Here is a 26,288-nt window from a genome sequence, read left to right as displayed (position 1 = left end):
TCCAGCGCCTTGGGACGTCCTCCTGACATGAAAGGCGCTCTTTAAATGTAATGTTGTTACCGTCTTGCTGGCCTGGCCAACTCAGCACAGACTGGGAGGAGAACCCAGGATCTTGATTTGGTTTCACTTTTGGTCAGTGGTTCTACCCACTGTGGAATCAGAGGAGCTTTCTTGTCATTAATTCTCAATTAAAGCTGTAGAACCACTAGGCAACACAGCAATTAATAAAAGGAATCTGTCTATGCATATATAAACTTCAGGACTTAGTATTACTTTATGCTTTAATTTTTTTATCACACTTTAATTACTATGAAGCACTGAGATGAGGTGCTGAAAATCTCCAATTCCTCTTTTCTTTACAATAGATCTTAAACACAATATTTCACCTGAAGAATCTATGTTTGTCAGATGATTGATTCTCTTCTGCGGAGTGCTGATCACTTTCTTCATCTCCAGAGAACAGTTCTGACCTTTAAAGGCCTTTATCTTCCTTTACTCATTCGATATAATGTTAATTTGATGTATCGCTGGTTGTGATTTTTTTTTGCTGTTCATTTATTTTCAGACCACTTTTATTTGCATTCTGACCCTTTTCCATAAAATGGTTGTGTTCTAAGACCTTCTGCTTGGCTGTACAGATGTAGTGCTTAGTATATTATTTTGAGTAAAATACTTGATACAAATCCCTAACCGAACATTAAGCGCAGAGATAATTCTGATTTGTTCATTCTTAATGGACTATTCTAATGCTCTAATGTACATTTGTTGAATGGTACCATTTGTATTATCTCATTGGAGCACAGACAAAACTAGATAGTTGATATAATTTTGATAAAGTGAAGGGGGTATCAATTTGTAAACCAGCTCCACTGTTAACTGTAATATTTTTGGGGACTCAATTTGCATTAAATGTTGTTGAGAGAGATTCTGGATTAGACTGGGATGGTGGCTGCCCATGTGAGGATACAAATATAACATCAGGAATGGCGTGAATCCAAGCTCATTTATACTAAATTATGCTGAGCAAATTTGCACTGTCGGGCACAATACAGTAAACTCCGGAAACTTGCGCTTGGCTTAACGCATCACAATCTAAGTTATTATGTCGTCAATATCCTGGACCATATAAACTATGAATAAGGGAGCTTGCTTTATCATCACTCCGCTTAACATGTAACTCATCACATTTGTAGAGATTCTTTAAGCATTTCAATGTAAAATTGATTCGATAACTCGGGTTATAAACAAGATGGCAGCATTCATGTTACCATTGCGACACCTTTGGTCTGTTGGAGGTCTGTGCCGTCTGTTGGAGGTCTGTCCTCCTGCTCTATTTTGTGACTGTTGCGGGCGCTCAGCAGAGGTTGGACTTGGATGTGGTGTCCGCGTGGATTGGTGCTGGCCGAGCAACCGAGAGAGTTTGTTCTGAGTGGTCAGCCTAAGTTTATTTGATTTCTTTTTAGGGAGAAAAAAAGGTAATGAGAAGAGAATTGTACCATGTCACCATCTCAAATTGTCGATCTCAAAAGCATAGAACCAGCCTTTGCAGTTGGATTATAGATTGAATTTTTCTTGAGGCTTTTATGATGCAGTTGTGCTTAAGTTTTTAATATATATAAAAATAAATACGAAGGTTAAAACATCCAATACTACTATAGTCTTGGCTCAAAGTAGTTTGATAGGATTGCACATCCTTTGCTCCAATGTGCAATAGGTTACTTTATAAGAGACTGCTTGGCGACTGAACGTAGTGAAATAGATCATATAATGTGGTTTTTCCATTACTTTACATCTTTATGATGGGATTTCCCATTTTTAAAAAAAAACGAATATAAAGGAATCCCATTGTTTTTGAGTTGGGTGTGAGCTCGGATCACTCCACGTGGAACTTTAAATCTCCTTCCTGGTATGGAGCAAATTGTGTGATCAACTGACCAACAAATATTATTTCCAGTTAAAATGCTGAACAGCTGTCCCGAAACAGTTTACAAAAACGACAGCACATTGTGCCGGCCAAATCTGTAATTCCAACAGAATGGCGAAATGTCTAGAATCTTCTTGTAATCCTATGGTTTTGTGTGGGCATTGTGTATGGGGTGATTGTGGTTTGATTTATCTGGTACAGTTAATCTTGTTTTTTCAGTATTGGAACGGCTTTGTAACAAGGCGGTATTGTGGATTGCAGATGGTTGCTATGGAGTTTCCGTTCATCCAGTCGGCTTTTTTTCGTACCTTTTGGCCATTCTGTCAACCTTGAAGCTGCTTGTTTCAATTTCAAATGGGAATGCGTAAAACCAGATCTAATTTAAACTTGGATGAAGCATCATTTGGGTTTGAATTGTTGAGAAGCGATAACTTGGACAGTTCATTTATTCGCGGAGTGTCAGTGTAAAAGCTACGTGTTATTATGTGCTCAATGTGATTTTTTTTTCTTGTTGTATGGGAACCCAAGTTATAACCTTGAGTCCTATATGTGCACCATGAAGCTTGCCATACAGCAGAAAGCCATATTGCCATAAAACGGGAGGGGGTCTAACCTTTTGGCTTCTGAGGGCCAGATTTGTAAAAAGTCCACAGGCCGCATAGGCAATATTTTTGTGTTTAACTTCCAAAAAATAACATAACAACATTTCCAGGTTATGAAGGGAGTGGGTGGACCTGATGAAATTGAGGGCGCGGGGGTGCTGGTTGCGGCACATGAGTCACCAGTCGGACCACCCTACCATTAAAGGTAAATGGGGGCCTGCCTACATTTATATGGGTGTGGAATGTTCCTCGAGCATCTAAATCGAAATGAGCCTTCCTCCAAAGTTTTTAAAAATAGCTTTTTTTAAACACAACAAACATAGCGCTTTTTATTGTGGTTGGCTTTCAATACTTTCCTCGTGAACAACTCTTGACAATGGCTTGAAGCTGTCCCAGGATTATTTTCGCAGTCTCTCGTGTCATACGCTTTCACAGTCAAACCGATCAGTTTTAAACCAACCGAGGTCTGTGTGGTTTGCTCTGTATTTTGGCTCATTTTGTAAAATGCATTTTTGTCATTTTTAGAAATACTTCTATTGAAATAGAGTCAGTTGTGGTTTGGGTTTTACTTCTGATATTAGGTGCTCCGCAGTAGATCATAGAGTGCCATTGTTTTTCAGTTCTGTAATTAAAGAATTCCTATGCTATAATCGGAACCCACTTAATAGTTTCCTGGCTGGAAAAGCAGAAATCTGTAACTTTAAAATTCTTTTGACTAAACATAGGAAATCTGATGGAGTAATTTGCTATTCTGTTCGTTCCCTTCTCTCTCCCTGAAAAAACAACCAACCTGACTATTTCTGATGCAGTGACTAAGCCTGATGTTGTGTTTGTGTCGACTTTATTCTTTGGAGAACGGCAGCATTGAAAATGCAACAAGATATTTTTGAACACTGTTTGAGCCGTGGTTGATTGTTAGTTCAACCGGCATTTGCTTGGCCATGTTTTGATTCCATTCTTGAAGGAGTGGTTCACAGTCACACAGCATTCTGCAAAACGGAAGAGGGAGAGTAGCAGAATCTCTCACATCTCCACAAAGCTGGTCTGCTGCCAGTGGATCTAATTTTCTGGGCAGGGGGGCAGTGGAGAAGGCTCAAAGCAAGATGATCCTGGGTGGAAGAGTGAGTTACTGCACACCGACAAAAAATTCCATTGAATTTAAAAAGGGAGAAATGTGAAACTTCTTCCTGGAATTGAAATGTAAGTATTGTTTGTATGGTTTTTAGTTGGGTGATACAATCTTATCAACTGCTTTTGATATTCAAGCCCAAAGCTATGGGACATTTTGGGTTGTGAACACATTTTGGTTTGTGATTGTGTTTTTTTGAAGCTGCTCTGGGAAGTGGAATTGGAACTCCAGTGGGTTGAAGAGTATAGCTTATCCAGTTTGGGCTATAATTTTTTTCTCCTCCAACTTGGGGTGCAGTTCAACAGTCTGGTCATAGTTTAAATATGTGATTAAGATTACACGTAGAGATTCTTGGATGAATTCTGTATCAGAACTAGATTTTTTATGTTTGTTTACCATACTTCCTAACGAGAACCGGGGGAAAAGCTGCAATGGTGCTTTGAAATACTTGATGCCAAATGCAAGCTTATTATTTCAAGTGCTTCGGAATGTTCTCTTTGTAATAGGTTATGTCAAGTGCAAGTGTTTTATTATTAAGATATTAGTTGTCAAGATTGGGTTACCTGATGCATTATTGCATTTTTATGAGGCTACGTTACAGTTAAGATCCGGATCAATGTTTTACTGTTACAGGTGTTTAATTCTCTCCTCGACTTGTGTTGTTCCCTGTTCTTTGCTTGGAGCCAGACGTTTATACAGACGAATTTCATTAATAATGAAATAGTGGCCTTAGGTTATTGAAGAGGACTGGGAGAGGCTTTCTCATTTGATCACACAAATATTCGCCACATGCAACCTGGAGAAGCAGAAGCTTCCATTATGTTTTTTGTAGTTGACTTTTCTATCCACTACATGGAGCAATTACAGCCAAGAAGCATCAATTATTAATCCGATGGTAGAAAAACAAGGCCATATGCTTTGCTAACTACCTAGGCTTGGTAATCTAATTGTCTTTTACCATATGGCTGTGAAATGTGAACTAAAATAGCTGGTCTCCCATTTAGTCTTTTCAAATTGACTTTTTCTTTGATCGATCTCTTGTGCAAGAATCGGTGTAATTTAATATATTGAATATAATTCAGTTAGAGCTGTCACTTTTTATAATTTTTAAAAAAACTGATTTTATTATACCCAATATAATATAATAATATATAAACCTCAGATTTGGGATGTATTTCAGATTTGTCTTGCTATTAATAGCATGACCTTTGCATACCTGGGGATGCTTAAATTCCTTCAACTAAATGTTCACGTGAACTTGGAGATATTCTCCTTGTTTTCTAACTGTGGACACTAATATTTTAACAACTGAGATCTCCCCCCCCCCCCCCCACCACCACCACCACCACACAAGATACCATTTCTAATCAGAAACCCAATTTACACTTGTCTCAAACCTGGAATCTCCTTGTTCCTCATAGCACAGTTTCACTTTCGGCACTCGTGTAGTCACCTGGGCCATCATAGGATGCCTCACTTTGTACATTCACGCAATGTTAGAATTGTATTGTGGAGATATTCTGTAGTTAGCTCATGTTTTCCTTTGTTGAGCAATAAGGCAAAATTCAATGGTAAAAGTGCTCCAGTAATCAATCGTGAGCTGAGATCAGTGGGGGAGTTGGGCAGTGAATGTCTACTACTGTATTTGAGTTGTGCAGGAATGCAAAGTTGGCAGTGACATCACCTTTGGGAGCTTAATGAGGTTTTAAACTGCTTAGATTCATGATTGACGTTTGGGCAGGGGAATAAATGTTTTATAAATGGGGTTGTCATAAGCAAAACAATTTTAAAGTTTGACTGAGTATCATTTGAACAAAAATATAGTTGAACATCATGCCCATACCAGATCAATGGAAGTATTCCATTTTTAGCATGTTTAGGGTGGAAGTTCTTTACGTCTCAGGCATTGACAAAATTGATGATTACTGATTTAGAGCTTTATTGTAGCTCTACCACTTTAATGTGAATCACCGGCTCTCTTGGTAGTGTTGCAATATGTAAGCCTTAGTACTTCAACAACAACAAATTACATTTGTATACCACCTTTCACATCGAGAGGACGTCCCAAGGCGCTGGACAGTTGGGGCTTCAATGAAGCCAATTGTAACTTAAACAGCTGGGTATAGGCTAGGAATTGAAACCAGCATATAGCGAGTGTTACCTTTACCCTCAAGGCCATCAGGAAAGATTATCAGTTTAATTTGATATACAGGAGAAATTAATGCACTGTTTGGACTCGACGTGTGGACTTGCTTGATATTTGAGATTCAGTGCAGCACCATTCCCAAAGTGAATTGTGTGTTTTGAGATACCTATCGATCAGTACTGCCGCAATCAATGAGTTCTGCTCGGGAATAGTCAGTTAAATGTTTTCAAGTGATCCTTTCTTAATGATTAAAAATAGTCCATCTGTGAGTTTTGTGTGAGCGATCGTTTGCTCATATACAGAACTCTGCTCAGGTTCGTATGAATCGGATTTCCTGCTCTCTGCTGTAAGAAGTAATACATTTGGCTTTTAAGAGTACAATTCTGTGTCAGAATCATGGTGTACTTCGCTATTGCAGCTCTCAGTTTCTGCTAGAGATGCTGGTTTAACTTGATAATGCCACCCACTGGGAGGAATGTCATGTATGATCCTTGACTGTAATAAATTCAATCTTCTGTTTGTCTCCAAATATCCTGGTCACAATATAAAAAGATTGTGAAGCATGAAGCAATAAAATGTCCATCTTGCTCTAAATCTCAAATGGCCCTAATGTGCTGTTGCCTCGTGCACATGTTGCAGGAAGAGAAATCTCTGAGAAATGAGTTTTTAGATATAAATATATTGTCTTGGTTTCATATATTTTACTGAGTTTCTTTAAGGTGCTGACGTTGGTCAATGGGTGGTCAGCTTATGTGTGTGGGGGGGCAGTTCATCACAATGATATGATGTCCTTACTGGTGACCACATGTAATAGAGAAATTATTGGTGCATTTATATTGCAAAGAGCAGAACATATGCAAGTGAGACTGGGTGAAACCATTGTTTGGCTTTATCACCAGTTTACTCCTTTATTTAGGTCCTATTATGGATAAAATTAAAACCATCAACAGAAATGTTCATTAAAGTGTTTAGGATCTTACAGAATTGGAAATGATGAATAGAACCCATGTGCAAATAGTCCTTTACTGTTTATTGTCTATTTCTCCTTCTAATGACCTCCACATCAAGGGTGCCAATTGTAGAGTAGCATAGCATCTGGTTTATATCAAATCTGGGGGCTGTTTAGCAATGATGTTCCAATGGCTTGCTCGGCACATTGTCAAGCTCTGTCATTTCCGCCCCTCCTGCTTTCTTGTACCAGAGGGTTAATACCCTGACCTTGACTCACACTTGCTTGAGATTTGTTTCGGGTGTTCAGCTGCATCAACATGAATATTTAAAGAAGCCACTCACTCCTGTGGAAACAGTGAGGTTGATGTAATATTTCATCACACTATTGATGCACTGTCGTGGGCAGGATATTAATGTTGATTTCATGTAAAAGATCTTGTTTGTGTGTGGACAGAGGGGGAAAGATCACTTCAGTAATATCCAAGTGTATATTTAACATCTACTGTGTATAGCTGCTTCCCAACATCAGTGTACAGGGCACATTTGGCTGAAAGTACTCATTGACCTTTGAGTGTTGTCTTCAGACGAGGGAGAGAGGTAATATTAGTTATTGATCACAAGAAGGATTCAGTCAGAATCCATGAAAGACTGATGAGCAATGAACAGGAATAGGTTTGGTTAAGGAAAGGCGATGAGAAGCAATCCACAATTTGTTTTATTTTCCGAACGGGTCTTCAAAATTGTTCACAGACTGATGACTTTAGATCTTTGTAAATTGGGCTGCATTAAATCAAAATATACCTCAGGCGGTACAGGGTGAGGTGGCACAGGTGGAAACAAAAATAATACAATAGTGCTATCCCTGTTCCTACAGACTGGAAGAAAGCCGCTGATGAAACACACTGTATAAGCTTTTCAGAGCAGCGTCAAATTGATGATGTGACATCTTGTGACCTTCCAGACTGGAATAACGTGAATAGTCGCAATTTATAAGCAAGTCAGGGCACATTGAAATAGTTGTAAGAAAGCAAAATGATTGTGGGCGAGGGAGCTCTAATCTTTTTCCTTTTCTCTTCCTCCTTTCCCACTGGTACTTTTACTTTGTTGGTTGAGCAGTGACCCAGCTTTCAACCTGCTGCTTTATGTTCACCTGTTGCTCTCAGTAGAACGTTTACACGATGCTTCCTGTACATTAGTGGTCAGCCACACCATACCTGCACATGCTTGTCTTGACTCCATTAAATGCCACTTTAGTTGCTGTTCGTCGCAAAGCCTCCGACTGCTCAAAGCATTAATTTTATACGAAAGAAAATCCCTGTGGATTCTGTTGCCTCTTTAAAGCATTTAAAATGCATTAATGGCTAACGTGCATTTGTTCTTTCTCGGGTGTTTTTCCCTGCCTGCTTCCTGTTCGAGAGAGGTAATTAGCACTGCAAGGCTTTTCCCATCTCTGCTTGTTGCTACTTAGATTTTCTCAACAAGCCGCTATCTTCAGGGCGATATCTCTCGACAGATTGATGGCACTTCTGTTGTGCATAATGCTACTTTAGATTTTCAATGTGATCTGTTCTGTTTAATTAATCTTACAAGAGAAAGAGAGCGCTTCTTTGTTTTTAAGTATTAAATGTTTCACAGCATAATGTCTCTTGGCATTGAGAATTCTTCCCACATACTGTAATTGTGTGGACATTGTTTTGACCATGTTCCACAATTGGTGTTTGTTTCCAATTTCTTCCATTAACCAAACATTGCTCTACTTTGCTTATTTATCAGCAGCCCGAGAGAGAGGCTTCTGGCAGACTACTCTAGTTTTAAGCCCAATCTTCTATCTAAACCACAATTTATTTTGGTCCTGTATTTGCGGAAATACTTGTCATACCATGTATTAGACAGGAAGAATAGTATTGTTTGTGTAATGTAATATTGTAAAGCAGTCAGCCACTTTATCCCTCCCCCAACGAAATTCCATTCTAACTCTTACCAATAAATTGCATTGGATATTCATATTCATACCTGGAAACAGCAGACCTCTTGTTCTGGGCTCTCAGTATTACAACGGGTACAACGCAAGTTAGGGAGGAGAAAAGCACCAGCCGCTTTCGTGAGCATTATGTCTCACCTCCAAGTTTAAAGATTATCCCTATCACCTAGTTTCTCCAAGCTATCATTCTTGTGGCCATCTCCTGCCTGCCAACCCCCCCGCAATCTCCATCTCAGTGAAATAGAAATAATATTTTGTGTTTTTAACTTCTGCCCACAAATAACTAGATTTCTGACCGTCCACACCTCCAGTCTGCAGGCTGGAGCACAGTTTTGGGGCTAATCCCTTATGTTATTCGTGTTTCATTTACGCTGTGTTTTTTCAGCAGTTTTGGACGCATTGCCAATTATGCAATAAATCCATTGTGAAGCAAAGAGCATTACAGGCTGACCCCATGTTGTGCGCCTGAGTTTAGTATGGTGGAAGCTTATAGTGCATGTGTACTGTGCACCCTGACCTTATTGTCAAAACCTGGCTTGGGAAGTGCTGAATTGTCTGCTCTGTGCTCAGATGAGACTAAACCAAACATCTCTCTGCCTAGTCAGCTAAATGTTAAATCTCTCATGCTAGGAGTGAAGCTTCACTCCTGGCAGGTTAGACATGGCCAGAGCTTTTAACTTGCAGCCAGATACTCTGCAGGTTCGCTTGGTGTTATGCCAGATGATTACAAATGAAAAATCGCATTACTCATGGGAAGTTGCAAGTGCCATTACTGAAATAGGAAGAGAGATTTGTTTTGTTTGCTTTGATGTGTGACAAAGGGAGACGTTATCAGTTCTGATCTTTGCATGCCACACATTTCATTCCAGACCTCTGTATGAATCATTGGTGTCGGACTACATTTAAGTCTGTATTAGTCAATTTCCACTCCGTTGAAGAGGCCATTTGTTGGTCATTATTATATTCAGTGTAATTGAAGTGGTTTGCGTGAGTTAAAGAAGAAAGGTAGCATTGAAGCAGAAGGTTGCCCGCCCAAAGATGGATTGAATACGAACATTGATGTGGTGCTTAAGGGAGATGACTGATCAGTTGTTAAATGAGTCCTTAATGTTAAATACTAGCATGTCACAGTCTAATGACAGTACTTCTGAGTAATTCTCGTGCTTTCATTGAGTTGCAGAAATGTAGTAGTTGGCTTTGTATGGGTATTTAAAAACGATCAGACTGGATTTTTTTTTGGTCAGCCAGGTGGCTGACACATGTGGAAACCCATCACCATGCTTTAGGTTATCCAAACCAAGCTGAGAATTCCATGCATCCCACCTACACATGAGAATCCCAGAGATAGATTGTTGGAATAGAATGCGCTCTCTCTCTCTCTCCCTCCCTCTCCCTGGCGGGAGCATCCTGCTTACCTAATTCCGGAAAGCATTAGGCACAGGTTGGCGAGAGCCAAGGTTTGGGGACCCCAGATTGTGTGTTGGGGTCGCTGCTGGAGTCTAACTAGCCAGATTGGAAACAATGGGTGCAATGTAAAGCCGGGGGAACAAGGTAAATACTGGAATTAAATTTAACATTGTTCATTTACTTTGTGATTCGCATAGGTATAAATCTCGAGTTGTGCGGAAAAACTGTTAGGAAATGAATGATTGTGTGATTCGAGTAAACTATGTATGAGATCCTATTGAGGTTTTCCAAAAGTCTTTCCATAGGAAACCTATTGGTCCTTAGAGGTAAAAGTATACCAGCTCCTTTGTCATCCCCATGGTTCATCTGCTTCACTTGCACATAAAACATTGCCCATTTTAACAGATGCCCATCTAACTGTGTTCAATGATGTAATGCAACAATTAAGTACATATCTCGTCAACAGCCTTTAGCTTTTCCTTCTCACCTTTCAGTCCCACCTAATTCTCACATATTTGTGTTTTTGGCTTTCTCCCCCCACCCTTCCTAGCTCTTTGTCAAGTGAGAAGATGTATGCTTGCAAGAAGAGAGTTAGAACGTGAGGATGAACTCAGCAGTAGGGAGAATAGAAACCAATTGTAAATGTTTACAATCTGTGTTAAACAGTGCACTTGGAAACATTCTGCACAGAACCTATCCCTAATGGATTGTTCCTGTCATGTGTAGCATAGAAAATAAGGCCTGGAGGGTGAATGTACAGTGACTCGGCTAAATTCAGTTCATCATTTGGGGGAGAATGAACGTTTTGCTGCCTGATAAAGTGGTAACTTACATGCTCGCTTGTGGAGGAAGAGCAGAGTCTGAAATATCACTTCACAGCTGTCAACCACACACAGCATTCCAGAATTAGCTTAAAAACTCAACCAAGATTCCAAGGATCATTTGCTCCCATAGAAACCCAGGATGGTGGTGAGTTCCAGGCATTCCTTTGCTCAGGCCAAAGCTCGCTCATGAGTTCCAGATCGACCACTTGTGAAAAGAATCACATTCACTGCTGCAGGATTCTCTGATTGTGGATTCAGAAAAAGTGTTCTCTTGTCCACGTCTTTGTGCTTCTAAAATAAATAATGGTTCTGCTCGCTTGAGGAACATTGAGTTTGAAGGTTGAATATGAATGTCGGAGTAATAATAAGGCAAGAATATAAAGTCTGGATTCAAATGAAACCCCTAAACTGCACTCGTAAAGCTCGGGTGATTTCTAACAGTCGTCTGAAGTCTGAAATTAGATTAGTCTCAATCTGATGGTTTTCATGTGCAGTCGGTTGGATCGAATTAGTATTGGTGCTCGTTGTTTCATACAGAGAGGAGATCCACGTGCTCCATGTTGCATGAAGGTGCTTAGATTGGAGCACTATCTGTTGTGACATGATGACTGCAGGTTCATCAAAAAATCTACAACCTGTTTTCAGGGAGGATTGCTGTAAAAATGACTCTAATCTGACTCACTGCAGGAATACAATCTTCAGTTTTTGAGCATGACGGTCGAAATGGGGCTTGAGACTTAACTGTTTTTGTCGATTTGTTCTGTGCAAGTTGAAACCTTGAAATTCAATTTCATTTTTTCTCAGTGTCAACGATCTTTGTTTCTCTCCTCCTCTCTCCCCCACCTCCTCAACCTCTCATCTCCATGCCTCTTGACAGGAACAGTGTTTTGTTTAATTGGTTAATGGAAACTAAGGTACATTCTGTATATCTGCCCTTGATAGTTGATACTGCAATGCCTCATTTTGAATCTGCTTGGCTGGACTGTGACCAAGTCTTCACTCCCTGCCTGTTTGTTGGTCGGTGTTAAAGATCCCATGAAGCTATTCAGAAGACAGCCATTTGTGGAGTCCTGTAGCGTAGTGGTTAGAGCACTCTCCTCAAAAGCGAGAGACCTAGTTTTGATTCCCAGCAGGGTGAAATGTTGGGTGAGTTTCCTTACTCCATCCACATGCCTTTGTTTACCCAGCAGTAAGGAGGAACCAAGTTATTAGTTGATTGATGGATCGGTTTTCCGGGGGTAATAATGCCTTCCAAAAGAAACTTATAATAAATTGGTCACTTCAATCCACGACTGTTCGTAGGATCCTACTGTGCGCAATTGGCTGCCGCGTTTCACCCACAAAATATACAGTCAATTCACTTTACAGAATATTCTGTGAAGCGCTTTGAGATGTCTCGAAGACATAATAAGGCGCTGTATCAAATGCAAGGATTATTATTATTTCTATCAGTTTTCTTGCCAATGATCCTCGCAGTTTATTTACCACATGGTTGCTTGAAAGACCTTCCCGGTACAAAAAATGACTGCCACATTTCCCTACAAAACTGACCACTTCCCATGACGGTAAATGCGTGTGAAGGGCTTTTGTGATAATAACCATTCTCAACACAACACCTTTCATGTTAACTGTTGAGCACAATTATGAAAATATTGTGTATGGATTGCAGAAATTTTTTAAATGCAAATGTAATGGTTTGCCATTTTTATGTTTCCTGGTAACCCTTTTGCTTTGGATGCTCGTACACTCTCTGTGGACTTTTGTCTCATCTGTCTCTTGGTTGTGAGGGTGCTGACTCCTCCCTGTAGATAGCTTTCACATAAACTCTCTGTATACCCGAAATGTAACATTGGAAGCTGATGTCTTACTTTCACAATGATCGTACCTGTCTGGAACCCAGTCTGTTTCCTGTTGTTTCACTCAAAACAGAATATTGCCCTTACTCTGAAATGCTCTGTGAGAGGAACTGAAAGGACTGGGTACCGTTGAATCTCCAAAATGTAGCACTTCCTTTAACAAACTGAAGAGCTGAGCTGCAACTGCGTTCATTCCTGTGTTGAAGCTTGCCTTTCCAGCACGATAGAAATCCTAGGCAAGTCCTACATTAGGAAGCCCATTTTCAAGGATGGATTGCTGGGACCATTTATCATGAAGGTGTTATGTGTTGAGATCTGGTGCTCTCTGCTGGAATGTATTTGAAGCTTGCACAGATATGGATTTGACTTCTCTTGAATAGTGGACAAACTTGTTTTTTTCACGTACAACGTTTTTTTTTATCGTCCTCTGCTTCAGTTGGGAGATAACACTACTAATTTGGGACCCTGATTGATTGTAGGACATTTGGATTCCTGCCACATTGATGCCAAATTCTTCTCCTTGAATATTTACTGCAGCTTTGAGAAAATGGAGGTGAAAAGTGAGAAACTTGTTCAAATATATTCAGTAGATTGAATTTACTGGGTTTTATTGATTTTGGTGGTGTGGTCATAGTGTGGCAGAATGAATTCACTTGAATATTAATTGGTTGAAATTCTGTGCCATGTCAACTACTGGCATTAATTCAAATTTGTTCTCAGTTTTTCACACTAGTTGCAGCTGGCCAGTTTATTAATGCCTGTCAAAATTGGAAATTTCAATTTAACGTTGATCTGCTAGTTTCTTCAAACCACTTTGAAATTGTTAGTTACATGGAATTGACCTGAAATCAGAAAATAGTATTTGTGTTGTTTCTGAACGAAGATGCGAACTATAACAACAAATTGTAGTTATATGGCACCTTTCACATCGGGCTGACGTCCCAAGTCACTGGGGCTTGCAATCCAGAGGGGTGGGGGCCAAAGGGGATGGATGTAGGAGGATAACCGAAGACACTGTTAAAGAGGAAGATCTTGAGACCGGTCTTGAAGGAGGCTTGGGAGGGCAAGGCAGAGGGATTCCAGAGGATGGGGCAGTAAGGCTGAAGACCCAACCGCCGATGGTGAGATGGACAGCCCAGGGGACATGGAGCAGGCCACATATTTTCAATACTGAGCTGAACTCATTTGAAGCAGCACTTTGCTTGGTTTAAGCTTCATGAAGCAATGCCTTGTGGTAGCTATCTTTCAGCTTATCAACTGAGCTCACATTCTTAGCATTTTTGGATGAAGTTTGAGACAAGGACACAGATTGCTACAGAATGATGCTGTCATCTTCTTAATCAAATAGTCCACTCAGTCTGAAAGCTGTCAAACATTTCTTGAATAATTGCAAAGTAAAGATTTTTCCACGTAACTGAAGATTTTGAGCTGCATCTAATGGCTATTAGCAATGTCTACCTTTCACAACGATCTTTATTTTTGTTGCTTTAAGTACTTCCTGCATGGTTAACCCTGACAACATGCCCTGTTTGCTGTGTCTCCTGGGGGCATCAAACATGACACAAGTGGAAGGGCTCATAATCTGGGTTGTTTTCCAACCAATGGATCAGTTGAGCTGGTTCAGCACAGACTAGAAACTGAAGCTGTGAATCAGTGTTCAGTTTGGCCTGTGACTGTAGTCGGTGTTGTACCTCCTGGGCCATCAGTTGACAATGCTACCAAATAGTCAACTGTGCATGACCAACCATGTGAACTTTGCATTGACAATTTCATGTGTATTGTCTTTGAAACTGATGTGTAAGCGAGCAGAATCTTTGTAAAGCTTCACTGAGCTATGAACATAAGAAATTCACAAGCAACGCAAACAATTTTATCTCTAACAAGTAATTAACAAAAGTCTGAAGACGTGCAATGTGATTAAATGGGTTTGAAAATCTAACGGTTGTATATTTTGTACCCAGAAACACATTCTTTAAGTTGATTAATGACTTGTACTACCACCATCTGTAAATTAGTTTGAACAAGAAGGTCATTATTGAAAACGAGAAATAAGATGACTTGGATTGCATTTTTCATTTTTTTATTAAAAAAATGCTGACTTTGCAAAAGCAAGTCTGTTCAGTTGGTAAAATCTTGATGTCTCTTATTTTCCTTTGCTCATGAATCACTTAGGCGCGGGCACCTGTGAATTTCTCCATCACCTCTGCTGATGTGAGTATTGTGACCAGCTGGTGGTTTGGTGCTCTGTGCTTTCCTATCCCATAGCTTGTTGCTAACCAGCCAAGGCAAGGTGGGCATCTCACCATCTGGCAGTATCCCCAGTATTAATGATTCCCTCTTGTGGGATTTGAACCATGGCTTCTCACACTGTGATGAGACACAGAAGTGTGTGTGTGTGTGTGTGTGTGTGTGTCGAACTTCCTCAGTCTTGTAGGTTTTTTTGTAATGTAGCTATGGTGTGCAAGAGAATGTTTGTAGAATAGGAATTCTGAGCCTTGTTCAGATTTGTTTTGTTTGAGGGCTGAATTCATTTCTCTTCTCAAACCTCTCTCTCTGTTAAAGACGTGCTTAAACCCAGCAGTTTAGTTTTGCCTAATTTAGCAAAAAAGGCAGGCTTTGAATCTCAAATAGGGCATGGGTCTTCATCAAGGGATATGATGAGAGGTAATGATTTATAGAAGCTTTCTTTTCTGTTTATTAATAATTCTTTCATTCTTTACTTGCGAGAACTGATCAAAACTGTAGTCCCAATTCTCATTGGCATTTCTCCAAACAGTATGTTCCTTCCCACTGTTGCCTTGCAATTGATTATGCCTCCTGGGAAGCAGACTTTCCAGTGGCATATCTTGGATTCTTCAGCAGACAGCTTGTTCGAGGCTACAATCTGGCTGACAGTGAACAGTTGTTATGCTCCTTGTCATCAAATATTTTTAAAAATCACCCCAAACAGTAAAGAAGTGCTCTTAATGACTGCTTGAGTGAAAGCATTCAAATCAGTTTATGCCCCGTTTAGCAGACGCCACTAATGAGTTACCCACATGCTTTTGTTCACGCTGGTTGGAGAGATGGTGCTACATACGTTGTACTGTATAGAATCTCAAACAATGGAATGGTTTCTTTGTGGTTAACTTTGTGGACAATAAGTGGTTTGTTCTGTCTTGCTCATCAGAGGCACACAAACTTCCCACAAAGCCAAAGATGTATTCAACTTGTGTTTTCATTTCTCGGAAGAGTCGGGGGGAGGGTGATGGTACTATCTTTTAGAATCTGACCCTCCCCGCTATTGGTATGTTGGCTATCTGTGTCCCACAAGGTGCAGTATGTCTGTTGAAGGTTCCAGAGCAGATGGTTACCGTCAATATCATGTACCCCAAGGTGAACGGAGAGATGACATTTTCCACTTGTACGGTACCTTTCATGTACGCTACCACTCAGCTGACTTCACGTTTAGCAGTGTATCGGTGGGTTAAAAGTTTGAATAGATAAAGCTTTCCCTTGGTTTCGCATGTTAGATGTTTAAGTAACTGTTTGCCAAGGCTGCTTTGCAACATCGTCTTGTGATGCAAATAGGACGATTTAATCAACAGCTTAATGTACGTTCAGGTTGATTTTGAAATCTTCTGAAACTATTTTTATCAATTGCTGGTTATAATTTAAATGTGTTAACATCTTCATATCTGTTTCAGCGTTTGCCTTTCAACAACAATAAATTACATTTAATAATAATAATAATAATCCTTGCATTTGATATAGCGCTTTTCACGTCTTCTAGACGTCCCAAAGTGATTCACAGAATAGACTGTAAAGTGAATTGACTGTATATTTGTGGGCGAACGCGGCAGCCAATTGCGCACAGCAATGTCCCACAAACAGTCGTAGATTGAAAATGACCAATTTATTATTGTTTTTGGTTTTGGAGGGATTATTATTAGGCTCTGTGTGGAGTAAGGAAACTTGCCCAAGGTTTCGTCCTGACCTGCCTGGAATTGAACTCAGGTCTCTCACTTGCAAAGCGAGTGCTCTAACCACTGAGCTACAGGACTTTCACATCGGGAGAACGTCCCAAATTGCTGAACAGTCAGGGATTTAGACCCAAGCAGGGGGTTGGGATTGGGTGGGGTGGAGGGTAACAGAAGGCATGGTCGAAGAGAAGGGTCTAATTTGTTGTTGTCTTGGCAAGGGAGGGAGCAAGGCAAACTTCCTCATTAAATCTTTTATGTGGTCTAATTGCAAGAGGCAAAATATATTGTGGTATTTAACAACAGTAAACAGCAAAATTACATTTATAAAGCACCTTCACGTCGGGAGGGGATCCTGACATGAAAGGTGATTGTAAGGCAATTTAATAAAAATAATAATCCTTGCATTTGATATAGCGCTTTTCACATCTTCTCGACGTCTCAAAGCGCTTCACAGAATAGACTGTAAAGTGAATTAACTGTATATTTGTGGGTGAAACGCGGCAGCCAATTGCACACAGCAGTGTCCCACAAACAGTCGTGGATTGAAATGACCAATTTCTTATTGTTTTTTCTTGAGGGATTATTATCAGGCGTGTGGAGTTAGGAAACTTGCCCAAGGTTTCACCCTGCTGGGAATCGAACCCAGGTCGCTCACTTATAATAGTTATAAAATAATAGTTATTTTAGCAAGAAACTTATCTTTTGAAAAGTCACTGTAGTTGTTTAAATGAGCAACGTGGAGCAAAGTAGTCATGTCCCAGTGAATGTTTGTTGCTTGTTTGGCATTGGCTTGTGGTTTTGCTTTAAACTGTTTAAAGAGTTTGAACGTGTAAAACCTGGAAGGCTGAGCTGTATTATTTAATACTTATTTTGTGTGTTCAGTCCTAGGCAAATGTGATAAGATCAGTGACGAGACTATTAACTGTCTTCTCCTTGCGGCATTTTTTTTCCTTTTAAAGTTTTACACATGTTTTGATCAAGGTTAACTTTCCTTGTGTTTCATTCATCATCCTTGTCAATTTAGCAGTCAAAACTGGTTTCGTCAGTTCTGCATTAACAGAGCTCCTTTTGATGGTCAGGGTGCTGTAAAAGTTGCTTATTGTCGAGTTTCGAGCCAGTAGCCTGAGTTTCACTGGTGGGATTGATTTCTTTAGAGCTGAACAGAGCAGCTTGTGTTCCGATCTGTGGAAAAGCGAAGCAGCTGTTTGTGACCCGACGTGGGAGCGTCTGAAGCAGGCGTTCCAACAGGAAGTGCAGTCTTGTAGGAATTAAGAGTCATTGTTTAACGCGTAATATCCTATTATGTAAAAACAAAGCCAACATGAATGTTGAGGTAAGATTAGTTGTTTGTACCACAAAATCACAACAACTAACTAAGGCAGCCAAGGGTTCTGGTCAGGTTGCTAATGTGACTGTCAATAAGTAGCCAAAATAACTTGATAAAGCTGTGTACGTTTGGAGATTTGGTGATTCAATGCATCACACACTGACCTATACCCACTGGGACCTGGGTGTCTCCAGTCTAGACTGATTAAATGAGTCTGCTGAATGCAAAGATCACTGGGGAAATCGCATCCCGTGGGTCAACAGCAAACTGATGATAAATAGGATTAATGGGTGATCTCATTCATTCGCTAAGGCCTTGAGAATGGTGTGTGTAATATGTGGGAAAATTTCATTTTAGTGCAGTTGGATATGAGGGGCAGAGTGATGGAGATTTGGCAGTCTGAGCCACCTGTAGGGGAGATAGATAACTGGTGTCTGACCTGGGAATACCTGATCCTGACTCAGTGCCAAATGCTGATAGTGTTTGATTGCTTTGCACGCTCCCTTACCTTGATGAGAAATCTTCACCAGAATTTATGATGTTTTGCAGTTCTACTCAGTGATTGCAGTATAGATGCTATGGAGATCTTAAAGTTATCAGCCAAGGAAACCAACAAGGTTTGAAGTATACCCGCTGTTAACACTGCAGTGAGTCATCAATGGCTTCTGTTAGCTGAATTTCACTTTTAGCAGTGTAATCTTCAGCATGTTCAAACTTGTGTCTTATTGGAATGAATGTTTGTTAGGAATCTATCTGCAAAAGAAGGTTGTTTAAATGTGTGAGCTTCAATCAAGCCAGGAGACTAGACACTAACTATGGGCATCATTATCACTGCCGTGAGTGAGATTGCCCAGCAAAGAGGGATCGAACTGCATCAATGTGATTTTGAAGATGAGAAAAAAATCTTGCCTTATGATCCACTTACGCTCTGAGCCATTTACAGAGAGCTAAGCAGTGGTTAGTTTCAAATTTTATTCTCTGATGTGACCTGAACAGTGTGCATGAATGGAAAGGACTGCTTCCTTGTAGATGACTGTTAATGAAAAAATATCCCACATAATTCAATTTGTGGATTTTTATTTCACTTCAATGAAGGAAACACTAATTGAATTGCTCCCGTATTATAAACCACATACGTTAGTTTCTATTTTTACTTGGGGGTGGTGAGGGCGGCTGATGCATAACATTCAGAGTGCATTCTTTTCTGTTGAACACCAAGTGCTAATTTTTTTAAAACGGTCTGTGGAGGTGACCAGGGTAAGCTGTAAAATTCGTAGATTTAGAATATGATTATCTCAGCTGACTGCAGTCTGGGCAGACTAGTAGTGTGTTGTGTATTGGGAGCTGGAATAAAAGAGTGAAACTGTAGACTGTAACAAGGATAGCTCACAAAAATGTGCAGCCGCTGCTTGTGAACACAAAAAGACATGTAGACGAGTCACAGATTTTCCTCTAATCCAATGCATATACTGGCAAGCCGATTTCATTGAGGAGTTAGCTCTCGGTTGTATTTCTGTCTTCGAAGCACAGGCGTTCAGCCGAAGCTGTGAACAGGAGCAATGGTATGTGCAGATTTATCCCTAGTATTCTGTGCAGGAATGTGTGGATTGCCGCAGAGGTTGGAATGCAGTGCAGTAGCTTTTTATGGGCAGGTTCAGTGCTAGAAATTCACCTAGCGGACTGGCCATGTCTTTCTGATGTTGGAGTGGCCTTGAGTAAGTCTTGCTCACTTATGTAATTCGCTGTTTCAAGTGGTTGTGCAATTAGATTTTTGTGTTAACTTTGACTCTGACTTCAATTTAATTCCAAGAAAAAGCAGAGTAAAATCATTGCCTTTATGAAAAATGTTTGTCTTGCCTCTTCCAAAAATATTCTTGAAGTGAGTTTTTCAAAGTTATCTGGCATCTTTATATCAGGTCTTGATTCTTTGAGGGGTAATTTGTTGTGGCAGTTTCCGCTTAGCCTTTTCTGTAGCCTTCTCTTTTTTTAAACAAAAGGAAATAAGGCAGCATTTAGTAGACAGAAGTCGCTGGGAACACTCAGCAGGTCAGGCAGCTTCTATGGAGAAAGGAAAGTGAGTCAACACTTCGGGTCCAAGACCCTTCATCAGAACATTTTCAGATTTCCAGCATCTGCAGTGTTTTGTGTTTTGTTTAGTATTGTGCATGCTGTTAACAACTCCATCTAATGAGCAACTATATTTGCAAGCGACTTTGGCTTAGTGCAGGGAGCATGGAAAGGGGAATAAGTTAAAGGTATAAACTACCTTTCTGACTTTTTTTGTTTCTCTTGTACTCCTTCTGAAAGCATTTGATTAATTTGACCTTCCAATTTGGTAAAGGCTCCGCCAATACCTGTTGCTTCCAGTATCTCGTTTAAGCAAGCGTCAGGAGGCCCTCTGACCCTGGAGGGCTTTGCCACCAAACTCTGTTAGTCCTTACCAAAGCACAAATCTGCTTCTTCACGCAGAGGTCTTTGGTTAGCAGTCAGAAGTAGGATTTTTTAAAATCCCTTAACACAAACATTGGGACGAACCCTAGCACCTCTATTTCTGCTCTAGCTGTGATCACCGAACATAACCGAGACTTTGAGGGTTAAACATGCTTTGTTGCAACAACTGAACTGGTCAATGAAAGTTGGTGTACAAGACAAACATGCTTATAAAATACTTTGTTTCTCTTCCAGGAGCAAAGCCCCAGTAATCAGACGTCCAAAGCAATAATGCAGGAGCCGCAAGAGCTAGTGGAAGAAACGGTTACCATTGAAGAGGACCCAGGAACCCCTACCTCCCATGTTTCTGTGGTGACATCGGATGATGGAACCACACGACGGACAGAGACTAAGGTGAGTTCTTCTTCTTGTTGATCGAAATGTGAAAAGCAAATCAGCCTGAGGTGAGTTTTATGCCTATTTGTAGCGATAGCAGGGTTCTATTCAGCAACTCATCACGGAGAGATGTAAGTGTCATCAGTATCCTTCCAGTAGACCTCAGCAACAACACAGTTACATTTGTATAGCGCCTTGCATGTCGGGAGCACATCCCAAGGCGCATTTCACTTGAAGTAAAGTTCAGTACATTTCATACCATTTGGGCTGTACAGACAGCGAAGAGTGGAGACCAAGAAGACGTCCAAAGTTAGTAAAAGATGAAGATAAAGGATTTGATGTTCAACTGGTTTTTCAACATTCACCAATATCGTGGCCGACAATTTGATTTTTGCTCATTCAATCGCACATTACAATAGGGCAACCAGACTTCTAATCCATTTGCATCACTGAATTGTGAGCAGCTTTGCACTGAAAATCTAACCTGTTACAGAACTACAAAACTCATCACTGGCTCAAAATCACCTGAATGGTGCGGCTGGAGATTTGGTATGAAAATGACTGATTTTGTTTGCGTTTCAGGAGATAGCCAATTTCTCGGGCAATTCTGTGACATGTTCCAGTGTTGACGTTGGCTTCCTGGAGCTTTGCTATAATGAAGCTGTAATGAGAATTCTTGCAAAGCGATTATATAATTTCGTATTTTAATTGGGTGCGTAGGGATGGCAAGCTGAATTAGCTTATGCCAGTAAAATGTTAATGCCGGTCATTTCTTTACACAGTCATGATTGCCGTTTTGCACTTAATACATTTCAGTCGGATAAATATGAGCTTCAGAAATCTTTTGAATTATTTTCTTTGAAAACCGAGCTGTAAATTGCACTGGGTATTTTCAGCATACGAAGGGCGCTGCAATGTCTAGAAAACTAGTGGGACTACAATCATCCACTTTGCATCATAGCTCCTCTCACAACTGCCAGGGTCACCTTTTGCAAAGAGCCAGTCATTTTGTAGTATGAAATATGTTGTAGTTTCATGAATGTCATTCCCTGCAGGGCGGACAGGGACTAAGGTGAGGGCTTAAACTCAACATGTTGAGGATTCTGATTTGCACAGTTTTTTTGTCATCTTTCTAGGTTGTCTGGGTATTAAACACATTTTGATTGTTCTGTATATTTTCTTGGATAGCATTTCATTGCAATATTTAATGAAAATCTGGAAATACAGGGTTACCAAAGCTTGCTGGACAAAGATCTCTTGTATATCATACTGCTTAGAACAGCCACTGCACTGATCAGAATGTACAATGAGCAGTGTCGAAAGTGGATACAGATTTGATCCTACATAATACAAGTTATCGCTGATGTGCTCTGGCAACTGCTGCCTGGTTCAGGTGATGGCAGTTGGAAAGCTTTCTGGTAAATGAAATCCACATCTCGCAATGTACTGTGTATCCTAATCAGGGGAAAGTTGCACATTTAAAATTCTTTGAATGGAGCAATCCTGGATATGGTCTGATTTTATTGTCCTTCAGCATTAATGTGATTCAACGCAATTGGCTGCCGCGTTTCACCCACAAATACAGTCACTCCACTTTTCAATCTATGCTGTGAAGCACCTTGAGACGTCACAAAGACTCGATCAGGCATCATATCAAATGCAAATATTATTATTACTGTTTTTAAAACCTTAGAAATATTTTGAGCTTCAATTGTTAAAAGTCCAGAGAACAGTGCATAACCTGACCCCTTACACTGTATCTGTTAAACCATACTTTGCCTTTAGTGAATTTATTACAGCAAGATACTAACCTTCGTGCCAACCTGCATCTGCTCATAGGTGACGAAAATTGTTAAAATCATCACGCGACGCTCCTACCACCCAGTGACGGTCACACAGGCCTCGACCGAGGCTCAGACAGTCGCTCTGGATATTGACCCAGTAATTGACCATCTTTTGAAAAGGAGTTTTGCATTCAGTGTGTTTCTCTTTGTGCTTATTAATCCTCCTGGATTTAGGGATGTCACAATATCTTTGAAATCATTTTTATTTATCCTGGCATCAATTTAACAAATTTAAGACTTTTATTTTGGGGGGGAAATAGCATTATTCATGTATCGATCTTAACTTTCAATCCAAAAATTCTGTGGTGTCCCTAACTGGAATGTTTGTGCTTCGAACATTGACCGTTTTGCACTGATAAACCAACGTGTGCTTTTAATATGGTTGGAAAGAATGAATGGTGGTAAGTGGTTGGCATTTCTTTAGTCGTGTGGACAGAATTCTGGCTTCTAAAATGAACACTCTCTGCACCAACGGCTGAGCAGGTGGGGTGTTGCTCAATTTACCTGCTGCATGGCAATGCTTTGAGTGGTCGCTGTGTTTCATGGTGTGCTGGACAGTGGATTACAGCTCAGTTTGATGTGCCCATGGACAGTATTTGAAAACTGCGATGGTGTATGAGCAACTGTAAAAAAACGTATGATCCTGTATGTGTTGAGCAGCGTTTCGTATGTGCAGGAGCTGGGAATCCAGTAACGCGTTCTGTTTTTCCCACAGTATAGTGAACTCCCACTCATTCAGTGACCTTGGAGAGCCGGCAGATTTAAACTTTCAAACTTCATTAAAAAAGCAGCAGTATTCTTTTAACAGTCCTGTTGAATACATGTTTGTTTGTGTCCAATAAAGTGATGAGCTGTTCTGGCAGAAGTTAATGTTTTGATCTCGCTGATCTTAAGTGACTAGTGTTCATATTTGGGGTTTTGCTGTTTTGGTAAAAAGTAATTGATTGGTTTGCAAGAAGCTGAATAAATTACACTTTTTTGTGCAAAGGTTATTTCAGATTCTTATGTTCAGGAACGTTTAATTGTGTCCACTCTGGAGATGTGAAATTGGTGGTAATACGTTGAGTATCTTCAGTACATGTTTCAGAATAGGTAGTAATAAACCTTCATTTGGCCATATTGGAAATAACTTATTTGAAGCCTCAATGCGCCTTTGTGCAGAATAATTCTATTCAAACTTATAAAATGAATAATTAAGGAAAACACTAAGTCTGTGCGTGCTGAGAGATAGATGACTGAAAACTGAAATGGATTACAATTTTTTTTATCCGCTTCAAATGTTTCTGGGTAATAGTCAAGACAGTTTTGTGCAGGTACTCAGATCAAAGAGCTTTTCCATGATTAAATCCAGATTTGAATCCATTCTTTTTGTTAGTTTGAATGTAATTTTGAAATTATTTCATCATCTGCTGCCAATCAGACGTCTGATTTCATTTATACCAAGTTCCTTCCCAAAATATGCATCTGTGTGTAAATATCACTGCGGCACTAAAGTGTGTTAAAATAAATTGCAACATAACCTGACACATCAACTTGCAATAGAAATTACATTTTATTCAGTACTACAGCAGGGCTTTGTGTAGCTAATTTGTTCGGTCCTGGAATCTGCAGGGTTATACAGTTTGTGTTCAGATTAATTTCAGTTTCAATTGCGCCTACATAAACACTTACAATAGGTGTTTACATTTTTTAGCAGTGAAGCATGAGCTGCAGATCACTCTTTGCAAAGAAGTGAACTTCCAAATATTCAAAGAAATGAACTTCTAAATTTGCCCGCGTACATAGAGCATTATTTGGTGCTTGTGTATTGCAAACGATTGTATTCCCGGCAGGGTGAAACCCTAGGCAAGTTTCCTTACTCCACACGTTTACCTATCAGTAAGTAGTAACACGCTTTTTAGTCAATTAGCAGATCGCTTTCCGGGGGTAATAATCCCACAAAAAATGTAGTCATTCAATCACTGTGCGTAATTGGCTGCAGCGTTTCTCCCATGCAGTCATTCCACTTCACAGTATATCCTATGAAGCACTTTGAGATGTCTCAATAGCGTGATAAGGTGCTATATCAAATGCAAGGATTATTATTATATTAACTGAAAGCAGAATATTTTTGTGTGTTATTCAAAAGTTTTTATTTTCATTGTTGTATATGTAATTTGTTTAGTGTCCTTTCCACGGATTATCCTTTCATCGCATCTTTATTAGTAGTTTAGTCAATAATAGAGGAAAACACTAACTTGACTTACTCTGTGAACAGTAGAAAATTGTGCTTCTGTCATTAACACTACATTTGTACGTTTCCAGGTCACTAAAGTGGTTAAAACTGTGACCACCAGAACTGTCCGTCAAGTGCCGCTCGGACCGGATGGTTTGCCCACAGGAGGGTCCTCTCCCGCTGGCAGCTACACAGATTCCATTGATCGAAGATACATGAAAAACGGAGAGCGCTACATCACCCCACAGGCCAATTCGACACTAACCAGAGGCTACAACAATTACCCGGATTCCTACGAGAACCACCATGACCAGTATCGTGGGTTCCCAGGCCAGGATGGCTTTGCGGACGTGTCTGATAACTACGGCAGCCTGTCACGAGGAGTTCACTACTACCCCCGCTATCCTTACATGCAACGCGATTACAGACCAGAGGAAAGCTACACGTTGCCCACAAGGAAGAAGTATGCCCAACCACAAGTCCAGACCGATGGCATTGTCGATTTAAACCGATCGCAACCAGAACGCTTCCAGCCAGAACCTTACGGCCTGGAGGATGACCACAGAAGCCTGGGGCCCGATGACGACGGGTATGAATTGGATGCGGATGCAGAGCCAGAGCCAGATTACTCCACAGCCAATCGCAGATTACCTCCAGGGGCGGACGGAAGGAGACACAGGAGGTAAGAATTGGACAATCCTTAGATATTTCAAATAAATTTCAGTTTCATAAATGGTGAAATGAACCATTTCCTCTCCTCTGTCTCCTCGTCCTCCTCGACCTATCGGCAGCATTCGATACGGTCGACCACGCTATCCTACTCCACCGCTTGTCCTCCCACCTCAACCTTCAAGGCACTGTCCTTGAATGGTTTAGCTCTTACCTTTCCCACCGTCTTCACTTCGTCTCAACGAATGGCTTCTCCTCCACCCCCCGTACTGTCTCATGTGGTGTCCCTCAGGGCTCTGTCCTCGGTCCCCTCCTCTTCACCCTCTATATGCTCCCCCTCGGTGACATCATCCGCAAACATGGGGTTAACTTCCACATGTATGCGGATGACACCCAACTCTACCTTTCCTCCTCTACTCTCAACTCCACGACCACCGATGTCCTGACAGCCTGCCTGTCCGACATCGAGTCCTGGACGAGAGACAACTTTCTTCAGCTCAACGTGCAAAAAACCGAGGCCCTCCTGATTGGCTCACGTCAGCGCCTCCGCACCTCAGGCGCTGACACCATCAGCATCCAAGGCTGCACTCTCCACCTCTCAAAGCCAGTCAGGAACCTCGGCGTT

General features: G+C 40.6%; 1 protein-coding gene across 12 annotated transcripts in view; it reads left to right on the top strand.

The window, feature by feature from the left end:
• arvcfb (ARVCF delta catenin family member b) overlaps window positions 1–26,288 on the top strand; it is a 128,698-nt gene that overhangs the window by 52,401 nt on the left and 50,009 nt on the right. For 11 of the 12 annotated variants that reach the window (XM_007901787.2, XM_007901788.2, XM_042337368.1 and 8 more), the window contains 2 exons: window positions 20,795–20,953; window positions 25,084–25,676. In XM_007901787.2, the coding sequence (XP_007899978.1) occupies window positions 20,795–20,953; window positions 25,084–25,676 (752 nt within the window). Of the gene's footprint in view, window positions 1–3,548; window positions 3,727–20,794; window positions 20,954–25,083; window positions 25,677–26,288 lie in introns of those variants that run through there. The other variant, XM_007901797.2, reaches the window with a different exon arrangement.

Source organism: Callorhinchus milii, unplaced genomic scaffold, assembly GCF_018977255.1.
Source record: "Callorhinchus milii isolate IMCB2004 unplaced genomic scaffold, IMCB_Cmil_1.0 Scaffold8, whole genome shotgun sequence".
Classification (NCBI taxonomy): domain Eukaryota; kingdom Metazoa; phylum Chordata; class Chondrichthyes; order Chimaeriformes; family Callorhinchidae; genus Callorhinchus; species Callorhinchus milii.
The sequence above is the reverse complement of the archived record's forward strand: the minus strand, read 5'-3'. Positions and strand labels throughout refer to the sequence as shown.